Genomic DNA, 15,817 nt, shown 5'->3' with positions numbered 1-15,817 from the left:
ACAAAGAACAGTGCTAAGCTTTAAGGCCCGAAGGGGGGTTCAGATGAGTCACTATGTTAGAAAGGTGGTAAGAGAAGAGAGGGGAAGGAGGACCAAGTGGCTCACAGATGACTGACCATACTGAGTTTAAACACAGCCAGGAGAGGTTTTAAAGCCCACTGCACCTCTCTGAAGGCATGGAACAGAGTGAAGGCATCTGATGGTGAAGAAACATCTATCCATTGGCCTATATTTTATGACATACAAAGATGACAGAATCATACAAATAAGGGACGAGTGATTGAACACTGGAGCATGCAGAGAGAACAGCAGCACAACACAGAAAGGAGGCATGAGGGAGAAAAGCTGGGAAGAAGAAGTGGTGTGTTCCAGCAGGTAGAAGCAGCAGTGTTGTATTCAATTGATTCAGGAAGATTGATAGACCCAACTTTGCAAAAAGAAAAGGACAATCCTAAGAGACTGCCAGAGAAGAAACATTGGACAGCTTTAATAGTAATACTGTATTTTCCAATTATTTATGATTCGTGTGCTGTAACAATGATCTAAAAGTCTTATAATGACAGTTAAAAGTCTATTTTGACATTTTTGGAGTTGTACTTCTTCAAGTGAGTTAGATGAGACGATTATAATCACTCCATTATATAAGGCTAAAGCCAGCAGCAGGTTTTCTTAGCTGAGCATAAAGACTGGAAATAGGGATGCTAAATAACCCAATTCATGTCATTTGATTTAAACCAATATATGGATATAGTATAATGGATTATTCTGTCTAAGTTGTTTCCCCCCGTTTCCAGGCTTCATTTGTAAAAAGTCAAACAATAAGTCTGATAAATTCAAGCTCTCTGTAAATAATAATTTTCATATCTTAGTCTTTGCTTGAGTTGTAGATTTGAAAAGATAACACAAGACTTTGATAATGCAAATAACTTTGTGATAATTGTTTTGTTCGCGCTGTTTTCGTGAAGCAGTCAGTCTTTAGCTCCGGCCTTCGCTGCAGCCTCTTCAGTTACCTTGAAGGACTCGAAGAAGCCCCCTCCTCCTGCACCCCCGTTTTCCAGTTTGTCGTCGTCTCCTCCGACACCCATCATGGCCTGGCTGTTCACATGGATCTCCTCATAAAGAGTCTCTAACAAGGCCGACCTTGTTCGCTCCTCACACACATAAACACAAAGAGGCAAATTAAATACATATTTGGAAAATGCCAGAAATGTTTTAAAGGCTTTTCAACAACTCACCTCTAATTTGGCAAATTTCTCAGCTTTGTAACAAGCATACTCTGCATTGATGAGCTTAGTAAAAAGGAATTCATGGCATTCAGGGCCCTGGAAAGAAAATAGTAACAAAGAAAAAAGACATCATGTTTGAAACCAAATGATGAAAGTGCACTGGCTCGGGATGCAGTAGTTTGAGTCACAAGCTTTGTTTTCTCTTACTTTCTTAAAAATAGCAGGGTTCGGTAGAGCCGGGCCGAAGAAAGGTACATCATCCCGCGCCGTCACTGACACCTAGGAGTTCAGATTAAAGTTGAATCAAGCATTTATCTTAGAAGGTGAAATCTGCTAAATAGTGAGGGGAATAAGTCACCTTGTAGAGAACATTGTCGGAGCAGGGGTTGACCACTTGGACCACCATGTAGCCGTGCAGAAAGTTGGAGGCGATCATATCCGGAACAAACGGGGTGTTTTCATCTTGAAATAATATGGCCACAATGTCGTTCCCTATGTGTCGCTTTCTTTGCAACTACAAAACAAAGGCAATGTTTTTTTGATATATGTAAATATTGGTCAATAAACAATGCAAGACATCAACAAAGAAAGACATACAGTAATTATGAGGACAGGTTTAATGCTTCCTGGAATTGAATTGGGAAAACGATAAGTAAAAGACACTTTCCAGTTGTTAATAAAACCTTTTTTAATTCAAATAACGCTATTTTAACTTCTAATGTATAACAACACAAAGCTTGTTTTACAAAAGAAGATGAAATGACTCCACCAGGGAGTGCTGTTTCTCCTGTCAGCCTGAACACATCCTGATTGGCTCTAAGGAGCTGCCAATGCAACACCCACTACCACTAGGAAGGCTGAATGTATAGACCTCGACTCATCTGTGTTTGTACAAACACGTTTAGCAAATGGTGTTAGAGCTTCGGCTAATTAATCAGTGTTAGTGTGAATATGTGAGGCGGAGACGGAGGAGGACCCGGTGCTTTAAACCCTGAGAGGGAGGACTGCTGCTGACAAATGCAAACGTTAAAGTGTCCATTTAAAGTGATTCCTTTTTACTACCAGGGTTTTTCTTTTGGTTAATATATGCTGCAGGGAGGTACATGCAAAATATGGCTCTAGAGGGAACCTGTCTGACTGCTTGCAGTAAATCATAAAAGGTGTGTTAGTAATGCATTACAGTACCTGCTGGGTGTCCCCATCTGTGTAGGGCAGCTTTGTGGACACATGGAACATGACCTCTTTGTTGCGGTAGTTGCAGTAGATGGATTCGGTGCCTGTCTGCCCGTGAGTCACGTCTAACCCCCCACGGAAACTGCAAGAACACAGAGGCATGTCTAACAAGATATTCTCCACCATCGCTGCATCACCATGTCCATGACCATCATGCCGTGAGCATTATATCATGTAAATTGCGGTTGGCACCATGTTGTGAAGTGTATAGTAGAGTATATAATGTGCCTTTAAGCCAGCGATAGATCCTTACCCCTTAAAGTTGTGCAGCTCAATTTTCTCTCCTAGAAACTCCAGGAATTCTACAAAGGCTGGACTCTCTTCACTGTTGCTAAACACATCTTCCTCTGTCGTCTGTAAGCAGTAAAAAAAGAACAAACTCATCAACATCAAGGCTCAGAGGACACAATTATTTCAGCAGCAGTGACGGGAATGATGTGTAATGTATGCGTGCAGTAAAAACAACATTTATGTCTGAGAAGCTAAATTAAAACTGATCATAAGAGGTACGTTTTGCATATTGTAGTGTAAGGTGTGTTTTCTCTCTTATTCAAACGCACTGCATTTGCATTTCGGATCAATGACAACAGTGTGTATGGCAGAGGGTTTAAGGAAAGCTTCTTCTTTATGATGAGCTGTGACTGACAGTTGATTATCTATTGAGAGCAAGTGGATGAGTGATGAGACAACAAAAGCTTGTTTCAACACAAACAAACCTGAGAGGAAGCTGCTCTTATTCTATTCTGCTGTGTTTCCTGTTTTCTATGTGCCTACTTAACCATCGTGCTTTTCTCCACTTAGTACCCCTACTGAATAGCAAATGTCCGGAAGGATGAGCAGAGGACCCTCGCTGGCTTTGTGAGACGGCCCTTGGCTCACTAACAATGTGTTTAACCATGTATTTAAACAACTGCAGGCTTCGAGGAATCGATGGTGAAGATCTCTACACACCGAGGTCTCGATTCAAAAAGGTACAAGTCCCCTCGGAAAATGATTCAATAGATCATATAACACACACAAAGTAAACAATAGGGCTGTGATTGCCTCAGGAAATGAAAGGGAGTGTTGATGACAGCCACAGTTACTGGGCTGGACTAAAAGCTATAATTAAAAATAACAATGTATAGTACAGTACATCCTCAATTTTCAAAGATTGAATTCAATTAATATTAAGGATTCATGCAGTCAAATACAAATGTTTTCAGTTTACATCCAAATTGTTTAGCTTACCTGTCCAAACTTTTGATAAATGACTCCAAACTTGAAATTGTTGCTTAGCACATGTTCATCAAAGGTGACAATAAGTCTTGAAGCCTGAAGAAATGAAGACAGTTAAAACAAGAAACATGAAAGGAAAGGGTCCGTTTTTTAAGAATGTCAGGTGCTACTGTAATATGAACACTTTAATAGAGTTTTCTTGCTGTAGCTTTTCATTAAGTATGGATTAACAAAACCCACTTTTGTGCAAAAATGGGTTTAGGTTGGCATTTTCCTTTTATTTTGCGTACATTCCTTCTTTCTTTCGGACAGAAAGGAAACATTTCATCCCAATCCTTTGAATCATCAGATGTGTAGAACTGGACAGGACATAAACAGCAGATGAAACTATACAAATCAAACCACATCTTACTTTTGGATAAAGGACAGGGAAAAAACGGTCCACGTTGACGTCTTCACAGACAAGCTTAGATACAAAAAAGAGGAACAAATGTTAGAGTGCAGTTCGATGCCATCACCGAACATCAATCTCTGCACAACATAAACATCTCTTTTTACCTTGGCCATTTGCACCACATTGGGAAACTCTGTCAGACAGGAAATGGGAATCACATCATGGTAGGTTTTCAACTTGCTCCTGGTGAAGGCATAAAACAATTACCGTGGTTTCAAAGCCATAAAATGTGATGCAACATTTCTCAGAAGCTATCAGATGGGAAAGAGATGATCCGGTATGATCCATCACACTTTCTCACCCTCGCCTCTCTTTGCCTTCTCCCCCTCCCTCCCTCCCTCCCTCCCTCCCTCCCTCTCCACCCACTTCCTGGATAGTCCATCTGTTACTCTGCTGTGGATATATAAGTGCTGTTGTCACTCTCCCTTGCTTTATGACCCTTATGAAAACACCCGTGATGGGAGGATGTGTTTATCGAGTCAATATTGACCATTTAGAAACAAGAAAGTGTAGTAATCTGCATACATTATCTGTTGATTGTTAAAGTGCTGACATTTTGTTTTAGCTTACACAATAATTACTTGAGTTGCAGATGTGCAGGATACAGAAATAAAGATATTCCTATGTAAATCAAGCACACTTAAACTCCACTATGTTTGCATAATGAGCATTACCTGAGCATTAGACGGAGATGTTCCTGGTCACCAATCACATCGTACTTTACAGAGAACACCAGATGTCCGAGGGCACTGTCCACTGAATAGTAATTAAAGTGCTCCTGAGGGTACAGTACAAGGATACAGCCATTAGTGTCAGTCATAAACAGACACACACACAGTTGCATGAAACATGTGCATGCACTCCAATCATAACCCATATCCTTCAAATCTTAGTCCCTTTTCTTCTTCGGTTGTTCTCCTACAGGCAGATCAAATGTGTTCATATTATGTGAGTGTAAGAACAGGTGGCAGAGCCTTATGCATCTTCATTAGCAACATTGTATGAGGTGCAGAGAGGCTTCTCGCTGATGGTGGTTTATTCAACTGGGATTAGCTTCTTCATTTCATTACTATAATGAGCACAAAGTGAAATATTCTATGAGATTTATGAGGCTCATTTGATGAGGAAGGAAGCTGTTATAAAGACAGCCGATGTGAGTATGACTTCAGTTAAATCACTTCAAAGGTAGTGTTAGATCACACCAAAAGTTGCATAGCTGACTTAATTGCTAAATAAACAAGGCTATTAGATGTTCCTTTCATTATATTTAATTGCTTAATTGCAAACGTTAAAATCATATTTAAGAAAAACGATGAGCTAAGTCAGAAAATCAAATGTCATAGGGTTCAGGGTCCATATTTAACATAATTTGCGCGACTCATTAAAGCAGTTTCTGAGTTGTGCAGTATTTCCAGCTGTATTTGCTGTACTTCATAATGTCTCTTCCCTGAGATGTTTTGGACTTCACTAACATTGCATATGCTGTAAACTATTTATATGCGCAATGTGTTAAAGAGGCCCTGTTATGCTTATGTTCAGGTTCATGTTTGTATTTTGTGCCTCTACTGTGACAAAAAGTGCTTTATCTTCTGTCTGAAACCAGAGCCCAGTCTGCTCTGATTGGTTAGCGTGCCGGCTGTGCTGTGATTGGTCAACCATTTAGAGATGTCCCGCCCCTTAACGCCAAAAAGCCTAATTGGGACTCATTGCTCTCAGTACTTACACAGGCTGGAAGGGGTCTGATAATGTAAGATATTAGCATGTGATCATCCATGTCCGAGCAAACATTTTTATATAAACGAGTGTATATATATGTATATATGTATATAATTGTGGTTATATACTGTATTATATGCACCTTTATTATCTCTCTGACGTCCATTGTGCCAAGTCATAATTACAACCCCATGCTATTATAAAGAAAGCTAACACAATATCATTATAGTAATTATTCAAATTGGCTGTATTTTTATATTTTAAAAAAACTGCAGGTGATTGCGTGGGGATGAGCGTGGATTGTTATGTAATGTATTTTGAATAAAAATCTAATAAAAGCAGGGACAAGATGAAGATGTACAAACTAAGATGGGATCTAACAAGGCTGAATATGTTATATATGTTATACGTAGCCTTTGTTTTCTATTGTTTTTGTTTCTAATGGTGACATTTGTGTAACAGGTTGTCTTTAAGCTTGCTTACATTGTCACAAATATTGTTTTTTCAGTTCATCGTTTGCTTTTTCAATATGCCAAAGAAAAGAAAGAAAGGAACAATTGTACATTTTGTTAAAAGCAATCTCTCTCTGTGTTATGACAAAGCGGCTGACCTTGCCCAGGAAGTGTTTCCGGTAGATCATAGCTGTTGTGTTACACTCCAGCTTGGTGCGGGTGTTCGGGGAAAGAGGCGGCGGCGGTTCTGTTTCTGCGTCGCTCATCTCATGGTTAGTCCCTTCAATCCAGTAACCTCCAAACTGAGGCAGCAGGATGAGAGGAAAGGGGCTTTTTCTGCCTAACACCTGCCACAAAAGGCAAAAGTGTTGAAAAAGAATAGGGTGTTAAAGTGAAAGTCATGTTAGGACACTTTTGAAAGTTAGCTTATGCTTCAGTGATAAACTAGCACAAATGGTAAAAAGTGCACCTGCTGCACATCATCGCCCTACCTCATGGACACTGGGGTATGGAATGTAGTCCTCCTCAGTCTGAAAAACAAATTCAAAAAACGTTGTTCCGTCATAAAAGAATACAAATAACAACAATATAATCCCAGAGGCCCCTGGTTCAGAGTTATTGCATAACTGCTATGCAATGAAAATGAGTCCAATGGAGTTTTGCAACAACAGTGTAAATGCATTGCTTGATTTCCATCATTTTGCACATTGCTGTTTTTGAATATTGTATAAACTCATATGTCATATCCTGTCAAATTCTTTGTTGCTAAAGAACTCACCATTTCTGTCTGCAGAGCATGGCATGAGAGGATATATGATTCTGAAAGCCATGTAGGTATAACAATGATGGCAAGGCTTGAGAGCATTGCACTGCATTATGAATACTGTCTGCTGAAGTAATCAGCCTGTCTGGCAGAGAAAGATATGGCGGAGCGGTCGTGAGACAATGCCTGCATCATGTGAATGAAATCGTGTCTCTAAATGGAGAGCCGTACCTTGAGTTGGGGAGAAAAGGTGCATCTCTGCTCATCCATCCTGTTGCCCTACAAGAGAGGGCGAGATAAGAAACCCAGAGAGAGAAAAGGGTCACGCTCAGTCATTAACACAGCGGCTGGTTTTGCATTGAGTCTACGCAGATTTCTAAATACAAACACTTGTCGTCGATTAGACATTCAAAACAAGTTATATAATCAGGTACTACAATACCACAAAAACAAACTAAAAAAAATTATCAACGTGATTACATAACGGCAGTTTTCCCACGGGTTATACGCAGCAGGCAACCAAGCAAACTCAGAGAGGAACAGATGGAAGGATACAGAAAGAGTTCCATTACACACACAGAAAGCAGACAGATAGGGAAAGATAGTTAAAGGGTGCTTTAGAGCAGGCATTTGGGAGAGTCTGAAACGTCTGTTAGCAACAGAGGAAGTGTGGTAATAAGACCCCATGGATTACAAAAGATGCTGAGTGACACTATAACTCTGACACACCACTGGACCGGAGTGTATGTGTGAAAGAGTAACAATGTGGGAGACGAAAGAGTTGCAGTGATACTAAATCAGGGCGCCTGGCTTCACAGAAGACAATACATCACAACAATATATGTTCTGGCAGTGGAGAAAACACAGTACTGCATCAAACACCCCGCTGAAGAGGGATGTTTCTTTATGAAATATGTTGTTATCTCAACAGACACTACCAGACATGATGTGGCTGCAGATTATGACTCTTATTAATAGAAATGTTTTGTAAAGAATGCATTAAATTGCTACACTTAACATGTATGAGTATAAATAAATCTATCAGAAAACTCTTAGCCTAATGTGTTTGGGATCACATGATTAAAATGAACATCCTTTTCAGAGGTGTCAGTGAAAAGGAGACTGTTTTTAAGGTGAGATAATAAGCTTACAGTGCTGTCAGCCAGTGTTACAAACAGGATGTTAACAGCTGGGAAACACATATAATGATCTGTCAAATATGCTCAGAAAACAGCAGACGTGATTTTCTTCTCATTAACAAGTGTTGCAGCCGAGGAGAAGGCCAAAGTGCTGCAGGATTAGGAAGAGACACACTCGCTGGTTAGTTGCTTGGTGAGTGCAGCTGAGGAAGCCGAGACAAAATACGGAGATCAACGCGCCATCTTACCTGCATCTTTTCAATCATTTCAAATAAATCTGGGGTCTGGGGAGAGGAGAGTGAGATGAAAGGTTTTGAGTTTCTTTGTTGTGTACTCACGGTGTTTTATTTTTACTGCAGTGAGTCTGATTGCGAAAGTTCAACATATCCCATGGCTGTAAAATAATACAAAAATAATATGTATGTTTATGTTTTCTTCTGACCTCAATACGTCCTTATATTTAGACAAATGTTTACATGGAAACTCTTTCCTTTCTCACAAACTGGGCTATGACATTTTATAACTATGACATGAAATGGCCATTAATCATTGTGTTTTACACCAAATAAGGTAATATGTCATGTATAATGAGTTATAAATATTCGATATGATAACACACAAAAAAATGTGCTGTTTGTTACAGTGAAATGACATGCTGGGGGTCTATAAGCCCCCATAGAGATCTAACTCCGTGTTTGACTTCATCAACAAGGTTACAAACTCCAAAGACAGGAATCCAAACAGACTTATTTGGGGTTTAGGAAGGATAGAGCTGCATTAATAAAAGTACTCAACACTCATTATCGATATGGAAAACATGAAAATACATTGTAATTAAGCCGAATCTATGAGAGCCCAACCAGAAGTCATTTGTATTGGAAACATCTGTTCAAGTTCACGTTTATCAGCAATTTATATGAAATTAGTCAAAGTCACGACATAGCAAGGTGATATACAATGTAATGTAAACTATGTTTTTTGAGCTGCTAAAAAGAGGTCACAGTGTCCAGGACCCCCCACAAAAAGTATTATTGTCAATTGCTCAATAACTTCTTCACGGTCAAATATCGAACATCGTCATTCAGGAAAACTTTTGTCCCATCACTTTACACAACAGTAGGTTATGTAAAGTTGGTAAAGCACACACTTCATTGTCAGTTTTGACACATCGCCAAAGTTCAGAGACAATTATTTATTAATTAATGACCATATTACCTGAGCATGCCTTCCCTTGTGGTTTGTCCCACATTACACAGCCATGTGTGTACACCTGCCTACTTCTTTTGATCCCAACCACAGCCGTTTGTGTAAAGTCCGTAAAAGCTTTCATGCACCACACTTGCACGCATCAGTTGAACATGACGACTGTGCAGAAAATGGTAAATTACAACAGTCCATGGAAACGTCTGGAGTAATAAAGTGACAGCTGAAAGGCTCAGCCAGTAAAGCCTGACAAAGTCAAACAGTATATGTGCAGAGCAATCTTGTGGTAGCTTTCAGTATGAGTAAAGTCCTCCACCATGTGCAAACAATAGTCAGCCACGATCCCTGAAAGTAAATAAACCCAGCTCTGAAAGCATTAACCAGAGACTACAACAGATAAGAAACCTATTTCCTTTGGACAGCTTTAGCCATTAAACAATGTGTCATCATGACATACAGCCCAAAAGAAGAGACACCCGATAATAGAGCTAGAAATGTTCCCCAACTAACGTATATTTATATAAAAACTGTGACGTCATGAACTGTCAGGTTCTGCATTTGCATTTCTCTTGGAGAGGCTGTTGTTCAAGCTTCATCTAGAGATGATTTCATCCTGCATGTTTCTCAAGTAAAGATACTTACATTGCCAGGTTTGATCCAGTGTGCCTTTGTCACCAATGGAGCATTGAAGTGGGTTTCATGACTGTCAGCCATTTCTCACACGGGTGTCCTGCAGCTTCAAAGGATGTTTCTAGACTTCAACAGGTTTTGATGAAAGTCGCCTTCTGACTGCTGTGTCTTTGTCAGATAGTGGACAGTTGAGAGTGTCCCACTGCGACAGCAAAGGTAGCATCCCCGCTGACTGTAGCCATGACTGACAAAGAGACGGATCAGACGAAGTCGAAGACAAGGTCCACAGGCCCTCTCAGCGTGTGCTCAAACATACAACATTATCAGCAGGTGTATGTCTCAGGTTGCATGCAAAGGCAACTGCTGCTACTGCTGCTTGAAGAGTCAAGCAGTAATCCTCTGACTGACAGTAGGTGTCTGTTCCTTAGCTCATCCCTCTTTGTCACTGCGCAGCATTGCTGGAATAAATCCAAAACACATATCTTCCACGTCAGTCTTTATCACGGACACTATCTTGATTCAGGCTGACAGGTGGCAACAAGAAGAGTCTCTTCTACTCTCACAGACATGTCCTCAAACAATCTCTTGTTCACAGCACACCCACTACACTCGATGCAACAACATATAAAATAATGTGTTATTAGAAATGATCGCTATCTGTGAACAAAATAATGTTAAAGGAGTTTGAGTAAAGGACACAGAACTCTTAAAATCAATTTAAATAAACATGCAAACTGCATTGGGAACAAAGTTGTGATACATCAAAATAAAGACACCTCATAACCCTAACCCTAACCCGCAGAAACAACATTTTAGAGAGATAACCAGTCGAGGAGTTGTGGGAGCCTGGTTAGCGCTAAGCGGCGGTGCAGGTGTAAGTGCTTTCATTATGAGAGCTAATAGGCTTGTCATTATAACAAGAGGCAAATTAAATGGGCAAGACTTACTCTCCTTTCTCCTGTGTGCATCGTCACAGGGCTCATTAGAACTTGCCTCATCAGTAAAGAATATCAGAAGGATTTAGGGGCTTATATGTTGTTGTTTTTCTTTTATTAACAATGTTTGTTTCTAAGTTTTACCTTTTGTCATCACATGTTCACACAAGGCAAATAGGCCTCAGCCTGATTGGTGTTACAAATCAGATTGTATGGTAACACTAAAATATACATGTATATGGAGAGGCAACACTGTCCACGACCACTGGACAGTGTGTGGGTATGTCCGTGTGTCCTGAAGCCGTTGCTCTAAGGGTGAGGTCTTGCATTGTGACACATTTGTAGTGATCACCTTGGTTTGTGATCTGTAACTGTGAAGCAAACTCTGAAAGGGTATAACTATTTTGAGTGAGCAATGCATGATGTCTTTAAGAGATGCACAGCATAAGGGTCAATTGTAACAGTTTACAGACAGTGGTGGGTGTTCTCAGATATTTTAGTAGATCTTTTTCAGCCCTTGAGTTAATGTGCTTCATTAGGCGGTGACCGAAAGACCCGGTTGGGTTAATTGCAGATTGACCTGTTTTTTGCCGGGCTCTGATTAAAGTGGTACTCCCCTCTGAGTCTTGCCACACTCAGGCCTTATAATACCACAGGACATCGCACTATGCATCAAATGTGAAATAGAAATGCATTTTAACTGAGGACACCCTTGAGTGTATGGACACAAATGTTTTATGTCTGTCAAATTTCAAAACAAATCTTCTGTTTCTCCTTCAGTGAAGACAAATGGGAGAAATACTTTGAGCCAAGTATCTTGCTGCCATTATAGACAAACAGAAGTCTCAAGAATGCTCTCCTCACGGCTGACTAATTGTAACTTGTGTCACCTACAGATGGTGTGTGCTGCAGGGATCAGGAGTGACTTTGTAACAACCCAACCGACAAATTCCCCTATAATCCCTTTCTCTTCCCACTCCCGCTGCTCTACTCAGATCAAGTCAGATTGGGAGAAAGGTAAGCCCCATCCACAGAGTGAGGGACCTTTTGAAACAGTCTGACCTGAGTGAGATCGTATCCACTTTTAATCACCGCCAAGCTCAGCTTTGTACAGTTTGTACAGGTCCCAAAATATCCCTGTGGCTTATTACAATGAGTAAGACTTACTAAAAGGTGGGCATGAAGATTCTGACAGCAAAAAAGACATGTATTGTGACAATCTGAACAGACGTATTGAAATGATTGCCCTTTATTTTGTGCATCTACTATCACCAACATGTCATATTCCTCATCAAAGCGAATGAGGAAAGACAACAGTACGAGGAAGTAAACCAGATCAAGCTAAGCTGATTCTTAAATGTTTAAACAAATGTATATTTAAAGTGGACTTTTACACCTTTTTGCAGGAAATCCAACCAAGATCAGGGCATTAAATGACCGTAAACTACTTTGGAATAAAAGATATTGGATTATTTTGGGCTCACATTTGTAAAAAGAATGCAAAAAGTGTTCATTATATTAAACAACGATTGAAGTTAAACTAGGTAATTGCGCAGGATGGCATAAACACATCTTAATAACAATAGAGAACCACACAAAGAGTGATTAAACATTACTGAGTTTCCCATTTGGTGACACATCCTCCTTGGTGGTGGGAGTGAAGAAGTTACTTACTCAGACAGGCTATATTTTGTTTGCTTTTATGAAATACTTGTGAGGATTGGATAGAGGAATTGACAATTACATGCTAAAAATAAATCAGTTTTGATTAAATCAGGCGAACATTAATATCCCAGACACAAAGCTTTGTGCAGTCTAATTTAACAAGTTAAACAAAAGAAGACAAGAATAAAAAATCAAAGCTGCGCGCACTAAATCAGAGTCATTAAAAGTGACTGAACACCGAGCAAGAGCATCCAGGCAGAGGCAGGTGTGGAGACAACATGACAAACAGAGATCACAGAGGGAAGGGTCACACAGGGGTCCATCAGATAAGGTCAGGGGTCAAAGTGTAACCCCCCCAGGTCTCCTCCTACCTTGTGGAATGGAGAGCTGGTGTATGGGAGTGTAGGCTGGAACAGCTGGGGCTCTAGTGTTGCAGAAATTCGGGGGTCACTCCCATCTTGTTTCCTATAATGAGACGTTTGAAAAAGAACATTGAGTCAGAAAAGGTCAGTCAGGCAAGAGGACAACGAAAGGTAAAGCCTCAGGAAATGTTGCTGATTTGTACAATGGGCTCAATCCCAGGGACAGAGGGGGCTTGTAATTATTAACAAATATATCTGTTTATATTAATTATCTTCTAGTTTACTGATCCAGTATCAGTTTGTTGTATTTATGTCTCGTGAAAGCAATAAAATGTTCAAATCTGACTTTGGCTGACATTTCAGACATGCAAAATAAGACTTCTTATTTATAGCACTGTAAAAAACAGAGAACACAATCTGCAAAAGACCTCTATGAATTAATTCAAGAACTGCATCATTTAACTACTATACCGACTCACTGGGAATAATCTGTTTTGTATAATATGCATACATATATACATGCCCAGATGGTCTCCTTACCCAAATTAATTCATTGTAAGTCTAAAATGTCTAAAAACTATTATTGTCATAAGATCATACACAAGTCTGACACACAAAAAGATCCAAAAGATACATTGTGTTCATCTTTCAAAATGCTTCAATGTTTTAGTGCAGCTGCTGTTCACAAACACTTGAGGGATCTAGGGACACAATACCCAGAGTTCCCCATGTATTCAAATAGAGCATCTCTCTTCTTTAAACTCAGGACAGTGGAGCATAAAACTTGGCAATACTACAGTCATGCTTCCTTTCTCTAAATGTTATATCGTATCCGTCGTGGCTTTATCCCGACAGGATCTCTGGTCGATTCCCCCGCTGAATAAGCTCCCTCCCTTATTGACACTGATAGCTAGACAGTTTTCACAGCAGGCTTTCAATTTGTCTGAATAATTCTATCTATTTCATTCACACAGTGATCGATCGGTGTGAAAGTGGATCTGAAATGCTCATGTATGCAGAGATAATGCAGAGTGAAAAATGTATATTGCTGTGTGTGTGTCAGATTACACCAGCCACTATAAAATATGTATAATATCTCTTATATCATCTTTTATGATGGTGTGTTAGGCACTGGCCAAAATGCACCATTCTCCACAGGCAGCGAAATATCATTCAATGACTCAATGCATGATATTGATATGGGAGGTTGTGGCTCAGTGGAGTAGTGCGCTGATCTCCGGATCACTGGTTCGAATCCCGCTGCAGTCAACATTCCGTTGTGTCCCTGGCAGTGTTGCTTTACTTGTGGGCGTGTTTGTGTTGTGTTGTTTACTAACAAGACTATCACTATCAGCTCAAGTCTAGTTTCTCCACCTGGAGATATTCTCACTATTTCACTTTTGTCGAGCACAAAGAAAAGAACGTTTTAGTTAAATGTAAGTTGTGTCTTGGCGGGTCAAAGAGCCTATCTACTGCCCAAACCAGTCATTCAAATCTCTTAAAACATCTGCAAAAACAACATGCTGGGACGAAGCTAGTAGCTAAGACCACAGAGACTCAGCCGACGCCACTCCACCTCCACCTAAGCAACAGCGGCTGGATTGTAACCGAGGGACTGCTAGCCAGGGAAAAGTCGATAAAGCCATTGCACGGCATGTTGTAGAACACATGCAGGCTATTGCTACAGTGGAGTCACCCGCTTTCAGGGAGCTAGTTAGCATGATAGCATGTCCGGGCGGCACACGGCATATGGGACGGAACACTTTTTCCAACTACCTGGAGAAAGAATATACAAAAATGGAAAGCCAGCTAATATCGATGCAATCCAGATTGCATATAATGCATGTCAAGTTGATCAACAGATTGTATTATTCTCCAATGCAATAACAGTACTGAAATTAAGGCTATAAGGGCATTAATGGGAAACTTTTTTTGCAAGTAACGAAAACGTTACTTTTCACAGTAACGCATTACTTTTGGGTGTAAGTAACTAGTAAAGTAACTGAGTTACTTTTGACATGAAGTAACTAGTAATGGTAACTAGTTACTGAAAACCAGTAACTAGCACAACACTGGTCCCTGGACAAGACCCCAAAATTGTTCCTGTGGGGATTGCCCACAGTAGTTTAGTTTATTTATTTATAGTGTCGTGGACAGTCCCCATCGATGAACTGTCACAAAAACAGTAAATGGAGCAGCTTTAGCCGACATGGCTAATTTCCAGCTGTTGTCCCCGGCCAGATGGCAATAGACACCCTTAAAATCACAATATATCAACAGCATTAGTTATAAAAAAATATAAAATAAAATAAAAAGGAGGAAAGACAAGTAGATACCGGTGTGAGGATACAAGAGAACAATAAACAACACACGTTACTACATACAGTACATGTCACACATCACAATCACATAACAGAAACAAGGGGCAACATCCATGATCACAACATGTAACACAACATGTAACACTCACGCCATACTGAACACAGACTAGTGTGTGCAGGTGTAGTTCTCAGTGAACCATGTTTTTAAGTGAGCTGTGAAGGTGGTATGTGTATGTATGTCTTTGATTTGAGTGGGTAGAGTTCCAGTTTTGTATTGCTGCGACCGAGAATGATGACTGACCAAAAGTACTCTTGAATGTATGTTAGTCGCTTTGGATAAAAGCGTCTAACAAGTGACATGTAATGTAATGATTGGCGATAAATTAACATTACATTAAAAAAAAATGATATTACTTTGCATCGGTCCAATAATTGTATTGTATACAAAAAAAAACAATATATACAATGAATTATCGATCTGTAATACAAACTGATTTCAT

The 15,817-nt window shown here is 39.9% G+C and overlaps 1 protein-coding gene across 20 annotated transcripts in view; it reads right to left on the bottom strand.

Annotated features, from left to right (window-relative positions):
• The window catches only part of rap1gap (RAP1 GTPase activating protein), a 62,046-nt gene that overhangs the window by 6,256 nt on the left and 39,973 nt on the right, over positions 1 to 15,817 (bottom strand). For 11 of the 20 annotated variants that reach the window (XR_004568515.1, XM_034210971.1, XM_034210964.1 and 8 more), the window contains 15 exons: positions 13,006 to 13,099; positions 8,450 to 8,485; positions 7,294 to 7,341; positions 6,791 to 6,829; positions 6,458 to 6,646; positions 4,806 to 4,909; positions 4,236 to 4,314; positions 4,090 to 4,143; positions 3,690 to 3,773; positions 2,713 to 2,813; positions 2,412 to 2,541; positions 1,585 to 1,740; positions 1,434 to 1,505; positions 1,236 to 1,322; positions 1,011 to 1,151 (listed from right to left, as the gene is read on the bottom strand). Coding sequence is in view for 19 of the 20 variants with exons in the window: in XM_034210971.1 (XP_034066862.1) it covers positions 1,011 to 1,151; positions 1,236 to 1,322; positions 1,434 to 1,505; positions 1,585 to 1,740; positions 2,412 to 2,541; positions 2,713 to 2,813; positions 3,690 to 3,773; positions 4,090 to 4,143; positions 4,236 to 4,314; positions 4,806 to 4,909; positions 6,458 to 6,646; positions 6,791 to 6,829; positions 7,294 to 7,341; positions 8,450 to 8,485; positions 13,006 to 13,099 (1,414 nt within the window). In the remaining variant the exon portion in view is untranslated. Of the gene's footprint in view, positions 1 to 1,010; positions 1,152 to 1,235; positions 1,323 to 1,433; positions 1,506 to 1,584; positions 1,741 to 2,411; positions 2,542 to 2,712; positions 2,814 to 3,689; positions 3,774 to 4,089; positions 4,144 to 4,235; positions 4,315 to 4,805; positions 4,910 to 6,457; positions 6,647 to 6,790; positions 6,830 to 7,293; positions 7,342 to 8,449; positions 8,486 to 8,539; positions 8,596 to 9,416; positions 10,021 to 10,046; positions 10,476 to 13,005; positions 13,100 to 15,817 lie in introns of those variants that run through there. The other 9 variants (XM_034210980.1, XM_034210966.1, XM_034210968.1 and 6 more) reach the window with 4 other exon arrangements.

This window comes from Gymnodraco acuticeps, unplaced genomic scaffold, assembly GCF_902827175.1.
Source record: "Gymnodraco acuticeps unplaced genomic scaffold, fGymAcu1.1, whole genome shotgun sequence".
Taxonomy (NCBI): domain Eukaryota; kingdom Metazoa; phylum Chordata; class Actinopteri; order Perciformes; family Bathydraconidae; genus Gymnodraco; species Gymnodraco acuticeps.
This window is presented reverse-complemented; position numbering and strand designations above follow the sequence as displayed.